This window comes from Octopus bimaculoides, chromosome 22 (assembly GCF_046866305.1).
Source record: "Octopus bimaculoides isolate indiv1 chromosome 22, ASM4686630v1, whole genome shotgun sequence".
Lineage (NCBI taxonomy): Eukaryota > Metazoa > Mollusca > Cephalopoda > Octopoda > Octopodidae > Octopus > Octopus bimaculoides.
The window spans coordinates 36,682,407-36,693,229 of NC_142949.1; the positions used below are offsets into that span (position 1 = coordinate 36,682,407).

General features: G+C 36.1%; 1 protein-coding gene across 1 annotated transcript; it reads right to left on the reverse strand.

Moving 5' to 3' along the window:
* Positions 1 to 423: 423 nt before the first annotated feature.
* LOC106870316 (protein C10) lies at positions 424 to 4,419 on the reverse strand. Its single transcript, XM_014916337.2, has 3 exons — positions 4,263 to 4,419; positions 2,597 to 2,773; positions 424 to 1,684 (listed from the first exon to the last, which is right to left on the reverse strand). Exons 1-3 carry the CDS (start codon positions 4,303 to 4,305, stop codon positions 1,479 to 1,481), a joined length of 426 nt encoding a protein of 141 aa, XP_014771823.2. The 5' UTR covers positions 4,306 to 4,419; the 3' UTR covers positions 424 to 1,478.
* Between the last annotated feature and the right edge of the window lie 6,404 nt (positions 4,420 to 10,823).

A 10,823-nucleotide genomic window follows, 5' to 3' on the forward strand; every position in this document is an offset into this window, starting at 1 on the left:
AGATCGGTTGCTCAGCAAGAAGCAATTCCTTTAGGAAGAGAAATTTCTTTGATTGTGTGGCTAGACAGGAAGTTGGAGGTGCCTAAGTTTCTGGGTGCAGTGGAAGATTGGTGAGTGTGTGTGCCATCATCATCATCGTTTAACGTCCGTTTTCCATGCTGGCATGGGTTGGACAATTTGGCTGAGGTCTGGAGAGCCAGCAGCTGCATCAGATTCCAATCTGATCTGGCAATGTTTCTACAGCTGGATGTCCTTCCTAAGAGTAAGTGACAGGAAAGGCATCCTGCGATAGAAAATCTACCTCAATGAATTGTGTGACCCACGAAAAAAAAATGCACATTGATGATGATGAGAATAAATGCAAAGCTTTACTAAGTGTTGTCACCTGCAAATTCATTTTATAAACAAGGCAAAAGGAACATAGAATTTTAAATAAAGTACATTTATTTTATATATATACATGTATTGTGTATATACTCACATATTAGCTGAAGCGATATTACATCTCGTTCACAAAATTTCTTGCCTGAAAACAATTCTTTACATAGAGGTGGTTGACAAAAAAATGTCTGTCAAGCTTGGTAACCTTGCAACGTCATTTTCAAAATAAACACATCTTCAAAATCTCAAAGCTATGAGGAGATAATACATGATTGATCTTATAAAATGTGAATGTATATAAGCATTATATATGATGAAGTTATCCAAATGTTATAGGGTGAGATAAAAATGTGTTTGTCTTTGCATGTAGGTAAGTAGCATATTAAAATCCTTATTATATTATAGATTTTACAGGTGGTAAATTTAATCTCCTGCCCTGGTTAAACTTAACCATGTGGCCATTGGATACCTCTAGACAAGTCCAGTCTGTTGCAACAATTTGGGCCATATTGTTGTTTATCTCCTGGCTAGTCCAGACCAATGATGAAAGACAACCCAAGAGTGACTGTCCTGTTTTTTTTTTAATTTGAGTAACAGGGACATCATTATCTGAAGCTGAGAGTATACTTGGTCGCTAGAAACCGAACGAAGCCTGTTACATACACACACATAATGAATGAAGGAAATGGAAATTGGAGTTAGCAAGAATCTTTATTCAACCCAAATTCTTCTTAAGTCCATTTTCTGTTTCCCTCATTCATTTTAAACTCAATGAACACAACAAAATTCCTGACGTAGACCCAGTGACATATCATAACTGTGAATGACATCAGATAGCCTAAACGGTGAAAATGCTTTAATCGGCATACAACTAACCATATACCTGAGGTCCAAATATTTTATATATATATATATAATTGTACATATATATATGTACAAATATAAGTTTCCAACCTGAATATCCTTACTTATCAGGGAAAAACTCAAAAGGGCCACAAGCACCACCCTTCTTTTGATTAAATCACAAAAAAAAAAAGAGAAAAGCTTCTAATTATTTATGTGACTGTGTTTGTCTGTGTATGCGTATGTGTTTTTCTCTATGAGACTATGGTTGTTTCTTCTGGTGCAGGTGCAGCAGCAGCAGCAGCGGTTGTTGTTGTAACAGTTGCTGTTGTACTTGTTGTTGGAGGTGGTTGCAGGGGCAGCGGAGGTATAAGTATTGCCCGTAGCTTCTCGTTTAACTGAGAGATTTCAAGGTTGTACTTCTCGTACGACTTGACCAGCTGAGTAAAGCGCACCAAACCTAAAGCAAAAGATAAATAAGAATGTAAATTAGTTATGAGAGACATATACAGTTAGTGCCAGTAAATAGGCAGATTTGTAAGAGCATTAATCAGAATGCCTAGTGGTGTTTGCTTGGATTCCTTGTGCTCTGAGTTCAAATCCACACCAAGACATTATTATTATTCAGGTTACTACTTGGAATCGAACTTGGAATCTTGGGGTTAGTAGCCCGCCATGTGCCCACGGGCATATAGCATAGTAGTTAAGAGCGTGAGCTACTAACCCCAAGATTCCGAGTTCGATTCCAGGCAGTGACCTGAATGATAGTAATAATAATAATATAGAGCTGTATTAATAATAACATCAAAAAATACCTTAGGAATGAGAACCCATGTTCAAAATTTTCTCAAGACACCTGATGAAGGCTGGAAGGTATATCAGCTGAAACGTTGTGTTAACAACAAAGATGAGGACAAATATCCATCAAATGTAAATAATGTTAATAATTCCTCATCTCTTGAATATAGAACTGTGTTTCCATAATTAGTTGAAGCAAGCAAAGGAAAAGAATTCCATCAGAAATATGGTAACAAAAGGGTCAAGGGCCTAGCTTGAGCAGACTCAGTTGTAATATATCACAGGGTCTAGATGTTCCAATGCTTTCCAGAGTGGATGGGGAGATTAGTCTCATCCCCAAAATATACAGTTTATGAACTAATAAAATGGATAGCAAAGAAAATCACTCTTGAGATAAAAAAAAACCCCAAAAAACATGAAAGTAACGAAACCAGCTGTAACTGACGATTGAACACAGACTCATTGATGAGACGGACGGACAGACAAACACAATTGGATCACTGTTGATTATCGAATCTCAGATCTGCTCAACAGGGAAGGCTGACCTGGGGCCAAACAACAAATGGTGACATACCTTCTCCATTTCCTGGGAATCCGTATTTTTCAATGATACCCATTTCAATTTGTGTTGCTAACGGGAAAACAAGCTGCATAGTTTTCAACATGTCATTGCCAGCACTCTCTCGAGCTTCGTCTAATTGAGCTACATTCTCTTCTTTGTTCAGCGTGTCAAGGATTTCGTTAAGTACCACTGAAACAAAACAAACAAATTGTCTAAATCATGACTTTATCAATTTTATTATTATTTTTTTTCTAGCTTTATGTCTTGAGTTCAAATCCTGCCAAAGGACTTTGTCTTTCATCCCTTATGGGGTTTAGTTGAAGAAATGAGGGTTGATGGAATCAATTAAACCCCCCACCCCCACCCAATTTCAGGCTTTGAGCCTATATAAGAAAGGATTGTTATTAGTATAATTTCCTGGCTTCCAAAAAATAAAAGAAAAAAAGTCCTATGGTCGATTATTCGACTAAAATCCTTCAAAGTGGGGCTCCAGCATGGTCGCAGTCAAATGACTGAAACAAGTAAAAAACAAAAGGTGTTTCTAATTGAAATACCTGTAAATTAACAAAATATGTTCCTCTCTACGTAACAAACATGTTTTTTTTTTTTAAATTAAAGTATTTTTATTCCTACCGTTAAGTAAAAAAGAAATAAAATAATAAAAAAGGCGAATAATATTTTGTTTTCGGTTTCAGGATTTCATGTCAACTATATTCATACACAAACCCCATATGCCGAAATTTCAATTAATTATAAAGCTGAGCCTTCCAATCATATGGTTTCGGGTTCAGTCCCAGAGAATGGCACCTTCGGCAAGTGTCTTCTACTTTAGCGCTGGGCACCGATCAAAGCCTTGTGAGTGGACCTGGGTAGCTGAAAAAGGAAAGCAGTTCATTACACACAGACACACACACTTCTTTGTGTGTGTCTGTTTTCTGTCTGTCTCCGATAATCTGTGTTTGTGTGTTTATGTCTCCGTAACTTAGAGGTTCGACAAAAGATCATCAATAGAATAAGTAACAGACTTAAAACAAACAAGACATAAGAACTGCGGGCGATTTGTTCGACTAAAGCCTCCTTTAAGATAATGCCCCAGCATGGCCACTGCCCAATGGTTGAAACAAACAAAGAATAATGGTTAATACTTTCAGTCAGGAATTCGGTGCAGCACATCATAAGTACCCAAACTGTCGTTTCTTTTACAGAATTCGGCAATCTTTCAGTTTAGAGTGTTTAAAAAGTAAAAAAAATGAAAGGGGAAATAATAAGGGGGTGGGGAAATAAGTCAACTGTTAAACCAAAGTAGACCTGGGGCTATAAGCCACCAAAAAGTGAACGAAAGTCTTTTATTTTGGAACAGAATTCCTCCATATGAATTCGTGTAAATATGACACAAATAAATTATCCGGCGTTCCAAATTGTCGCCGTAATTTTCTTTTCACCCGCATCCACATATTCTCCACATTTTGCGTGTGGACGTCCTCATTTGTGGAATCCACAAAGTTCTCCAGGTGCACAATCACTTCGTGAGGGCAGATTCCGTCATTTAGGCTTCATTTCTATTTACTCTTTTAAACACCGTAAACTGAAAGATTACCCCGAATTCCATAATAATTCTTCAGCGAAATGGCAGCAACATAGAGACAGATTTAAAAGCTACATTTGGATATTTCCCTACCTTTGCAGTCTTCGCTCGAAAAATGTTGACCAGAGGCAGCCATTTTCAACAGTTGAATCTCATTAAGAGCGGTGTAAAGTTAAAATAATCCCCAACACAGAAAATGTATCCCAGTCCATACAAAAGCATAAATGTTTCGATAGAAGCTCATTCACCTTATACAAAAAAAAAAAAAATAGAGAAATGATGCCCCCCCCCCCTCTCTCTCTCTCGACCTGCTAGAAAATGTTACTAAATATCCCTCAAATACACGCTGTGAATGTGTATGTTGTGGCGGGAGGAGGGGGGGGGCTTGTGTCTTCAGAATAATATAATTAAATTAATTTAGTAGATTTTTCGTTATTTACAAAATTAATCGAGACGGTATTTAATCGGAAATACGGTTTCCGATTAAATTTGAAAATAAAAATAAAAATGATAAAAAGGAGAAATTTAATTTACAAGGGGAGCAACTCTAGGCAAATATTGACAGGAGTTCACTCCCATATTTATTTTGTAATACAACTGTATATTTACAACGTAAGCCATCTAAGAAATTAAAGAAAATTGATGAAAAAAAAAAAAAAACCGAATGTCACGAGACCCAAAACATTGCGGATTATTTTTGTACTTGCGTCATTCTCTGTATTGAAATCACTTTTAAAAGAGTATTTCCATTTTGGAGATAGGACCCAAGTGAAAATATTTGATAATATTGCTTACATACATACTTTGAATAAAGTTTTATACACGTTTCTGATATTTTTTTATGCATAATATCATCAAAAAGGTACGCCTACGATATTATGTTTTGATTGATACGTTACAGTGCATGTATGTCACCTGTATTATTATTATTATTATTATTATTATTGCCTTTGCACAGTTACAAAAAAAAAAACATCCCATGCATATATCTGTATACATACGTACGTACGTACATACACACACACACACACACACACACACACACATATATATATGTGTGTATCCATTTTATTTATGTTTATTTTACTTTCACCCCCACCCCCCACATATATATATTCTTTTCTTTTCTACACGAGGCCCAAAGCTCGAAATTTTTGGGGAGGGGGCCAGTCGATTAGATCGACCCCAGTACGCAACTGGTACTTAATTTATCGACCCCGAAAGAATGAAAGGCAAAGTCGACCTGGGAGGAATTTAAATTCAGAACGTAAAGACATACGAAATACCGCTAAGCATTTTCTCCGGCGTGCTGACGATTCTACCAGCTCTCCTTTCTAGTCTAACGACCTTCTATGTTTGTTTTCGTTCGATTTCTCCACTGTCCTGTTTTTGTTCCCAACTTTGACCCTCCATAAATCCCAAATTTTATTTTGGTATTTATGGGAGCCACTGTCTTCGAAGACTCTCTCTCTCTCTCTCTCTCTCTCTCTATATATATATATATATATATAGGAGGCAGAATTTTGGATAATCTTTCATTAACGCTTTCGTTCGTTTTCGAACTCGTCAACACAAAATCAAAATCAAAATCATTTATCAACGAAAGTATATATATATATATATATATATATATATATATATATATATATATATATATATATATATATATATATATATATATATATATATATATATATATATATATACATGCGCATACATATATATGTATTTAGTTAATAAGAGGCGGAAGATGGAATATACGAGTATTTTTATTAATTACTACAATTGTTTCGACCCATCTAGCATCGATCCCTCACAGGTGGGATACCTACCAACTGGTATAAACCATTCGTTTTATTATCTAATATATATATGCAATGGCCCAGTGGTTAGGGCTGCGGACTCGCGGTCCTAGGATCGTGGTTTCATTTCCCAGACAGGGCATTGCGAGTGTTTATTGAGCAAAAACGCCTAAAGCCCCACGAGGCTCTGGCAGGGGGTGGTGATGAACCCTGCTGTGCTCTTTCACCACAACTTTCTTCCTGTTTCTGTTGTACCTGCGTTTCAAAGGGGCCAGCCTTGTCACACTCTGTGTCACGCTGAATCTCTGCGGGAACTACGTTAACGGTACACGTGTCTGTGGAGTGCTCAGCCACTTGCACATTAATAAATGAGCTGCGACGTCACTGGTGCCAAGCTGTATCGGCCTTAGGGCGTGGATAGGGGAAGCTGGTATGCATGGGTGACTGCTGGCCTTCCATAACCAACCTTGTGCCTTGGAGGGATTTGGCTGCTATTTCTATCACGCCCTGCGGCCACGTAACAGCTATTTGCGATAAAGGACCCGAAATACCTGTTACGTGGTAGTAGGGCGTACTAGAAATAGCAGCTAAATCTTTTCTTTTCTGAGGAAAGGAGCCTTTTACGCGTGATTTCGATGTCACATTCGTTGAAAGCATGCGAAATAACCTGGAAAAGAAAAAAAAAAAAAAGACCCCACGAAACAAAACTCCGTTGCTGGGAAACTCAGACTTATTCAATACCTTGAATTATTGGTGACCCAACAGGTCACGGGTAGTCTAGAATCCGTTAAAAATTCAGCTAAGAATATTCTTAGTTTCGAGCATTCCTTTTTCGCAACTCGCGTGTGCTGAGATCGACTACATTTCATTTTAATTATTCCTTTTGTAACTTACGATGCAGTCTAGTTTTAAACATACACCGTTCTTAAAAAAAAAAAAAGGTGAAACAATAAGGTAAAAGAAACATGATTAAAATGGATTAAAATATTCCCAGCAATTAAGGCGACGAGCTGGCAGAATCGTTATCGCTTCGGGCAAAAATGTTTAGCAGTATTCCGTTGTCATTTACGTTCTGAGTTCAAATGCTGCGGAGGTCGACTTCGTTTTTCATCCTTTTAGGATCGATAAAATAAGTACCAGTAGAATTCTGGGGTCGAGTTAATCGACTTAACTCCTCCAAGCCATTTTAAAATAATATTACTTCGAAGTATTATTTGATAAACTAGAAGATTTGGTTAGGAAAATGTGATGGAAAGCCTACTTCTAAAGTAATAGAAAACTATGTGAAGATGGCGGCGATAAACACTAAGTTAAGACGTTCAGAAGCTCATCTCCATACAAACATTTAGATTTATATGAAGCAGATTTATTTAATCTAATAAGAAACCTCAAATTCTGAAAATTTAGCAGTAAATTCCAGAACCATTTAAGAATATTCTTTTTTATTTTTTTTATCAATCTTGTTAATATATATATTAGTTCTGAAAAGATGAAAAAAAAAATCTTTATTAGTTTATATGAAGATGTTTACTGAAGATTGTTATCGAATAACATCTGTCTATGTATGTATGTATGTTTGTATGTATGTATGTATGTATGCATCTATGTACGTATCTATCTATCTATCTATCTATCTATCTATCTGTCTGTTTGTCTGTCTGTATGTCTGTCAATCTTTCTATCTTTCTATCTATGCACACGTGCGTATGTACACACTTACACACTCACACAAACACACACACAACCAAACGCACAGATACACACGCACATACACACAAACAAACACACACGCACGCGCAATCTAATGTTACTACTTTTACCTTTTAGCTTAGAGACCAAAATAATGGCGTCTACATTCAAAATAGATCAGATGTTAGACTCGTTGCCTCCCCTGTCCACCTCACTTCACACTCAAGGATCACAAGATTAATTTCGCGAGTCACCGTAAGTGTATGTTAATGAACTCCACATAAAACAGATTTAAGCATAGTTTAGTAAGAAAAAGCCTTGATCCTATTATTTTTTGAGTAAGGAAAGTATTTTAACTTCAGTTAAAGAATAAAAGCTTGTCAATCATAGAATGCTTTCGTAATATAGAGTGAGACAGAAAAATCTCCCATATTTTACACGACTATTGTTGTGGCGCTTCTGCAGTTCGAAAAATGATACCAGTTTTTTTCATATAGTTAATGTTTCATCGTTTTTTCTCGGTTACAATTATGGAATGGATCGGTGCTCATTGTGCCTTTTCTGCAAAAACAGTTATCAAGAACGGTGAATCTGTGGAGGTACTTTTTGCTTAATAATAATAATAATAATGATAATAATAATAATAATAATAATAATAATAATAATAATAATAATAATAATTCTTTCTAATTTTGGCACAAGGTGAAGAGTTAAGTCGCTTATAAGGACCAATGTACTTGATTGGTACTTTATTTTCTCGACTGCGAAAGAATGAAAAGGTAAAGTTGACCTCGGTAGAATCTGAACTCAGAACCGGAAGAATTAGTAAAAAGCCGGAAGAAATATTCCAAAGTCTTTCCTTTTTTTTTTTCCATCGCTAGCTTGCCGCCTCCACTCCCCACTACTACTACCACTACTACTACTACTACTACTACTACTACTACTACTACTACTACTACTACTACTACTACTACTACCATTGCTGCTGCTTCTGTAATATACTACTGATAACATTGGTGCTGCTACTACTAATGCCACCACCACCACCACCATTACTACCACTCCCCCACCATCATCAATACCATTGCTGCTGCTTCTGCACTACTACTACTACTACTACTACTACTACTACTACTACTACTACTACTACTACTATTTATAATCAGCGGGTCTTTCATTTCCCAACAGAGGTGACGAGTGGAGGATATTACAAAGCCGGTGTTGTAATGATAATAAAAATAATTATAATAAAATTTAAAAAAACATACGTTGAAGAAATACAAACGACAGAAAAATATTCCTTCCCAGCACCAAAAAAGAAAAAAACAAAAACAAAACAAACATAAAAACAAAAAAATATAAAATAAAAGTGAAACCACAAAATTCAGCACTCCCAACAACACACGTGGAAAATATATTCGTGTTGGATTGAAAGAATAAATCTCATAACAGGAAAAAAAAAAATGGAATACAGAATGGGGTAGAAAGAGAAACTAAAGGAAAAGACCACATCAAACACACATACATAAAAATGAGCGCAAAAAAAGATACGAAAAATACATAAATAAAAAGATACGTATATAAATACACACACAAACACACATATATGCACACAAATATATAAATACACACACATATATATATATATGTATATATATATATATGTATAAATATGTATATATGTATATATATATGTGTGCGTGTGTATTTATATATATATATATATATATATATATATATATATATATATATGCATATATATATATATATATATATATATATATATATATATATATATATATATATATATATATATATATAATACATACATGCATATATATATATATGTGGTTAAAAAATTGTGCACCAAGTGCAAATATGTGGTGCAGCAATTGAAGTTGTTGGCTGTGTTAGAAGTAGCAAGTTAATTTTTGTTTTCTTAATCTTTTCTATGGTGGATACATCGTGCAATCTCATGTAGCTTAACACGTTAATGTGTTTATTGCATTTGCGAATGATTAGTGGCGGGAAGGAGGGGTTAGATGGAAGGAGTGAGGGAGGTAGAATGAGAAAGGGAGGGAGAGAGAGAGAGAGAGGAAGGGTAGAAAAGAGAGAGAGAGGCGGAGGAATCGATTTAATTTAAACTTCTTTTGTGGAACACTTTTGTTATGACTGAATTTAATTACAACAGAAACAATATTAACGACAACTGCTATTAACAATATTAGCTGCAGCATCGACAACAGCAACAACAACAACAACAACATTATTAGGTAAATTCACAACAATAACAGCAACAACAACAACAACTGCTGCGATGTACGTTGCAGTAATACAATAAAAAAAACAAAAACAAACATTTAACAACGGCAGCGATGATATTAGTTGCAGAAACAACGATAACGAAAATAACAACAACAACAACAATAACAAGAACAACAACAGCAGCAGCAGCAACAACAGCAGCAGCAGCAGCAACAACAACAACAACAGCTACTACAGCAATAACAGTGGTTTCAAATTGTGGCTTAAGGTCAAACGAGGTTGAGGGATGGGGTAGGGGTGGGGGCTAGTGAATAACATCGACCCTATTGCTCAACTGGTACTTATTTTATCAAATTCCCCCCCCCCCCCCACTCCAGGAAGGATGAAATCCGAAGTCGACCTTGGCGGAATTTGAACTCCAAACGTAAAAATGAGTGACCATTATTACGTTACAAGCCGCTTTAAAAAATCAAATCTAGTGTGAATTAGATCAATACACATTTACTTTCAAATGGCTCCCTTTCATAACCAATAACAAATGTGCAATTTATTGGAAATATCTGTCAGTACAGTCAGACGGTGCCTGAAAGTGAAAGACCGTGGTAGTTGCGAGTGGGCCACCTTGGTTTCCAGGCAACCAATATTTTTAGACACAGTCCGTCACTATATATATATATATACATATCATGGCATCTCACTATTGGCCAGACTGTAGGATGTGGTTATACATCGCTAGTCACAATGCGTATTGTTTTAGCCTTCGAACAATGCCACGCTGCCGGCTCGGTGAGTGGGCCCACGTTTCCCTCTGATCGGAAGGACATTCTGTTGTAGGTTTGCAGATTTACAGCCGAGTGGGTTGCAGCAACGTAGAATGAAGTGTTTTGCTCAACAACAC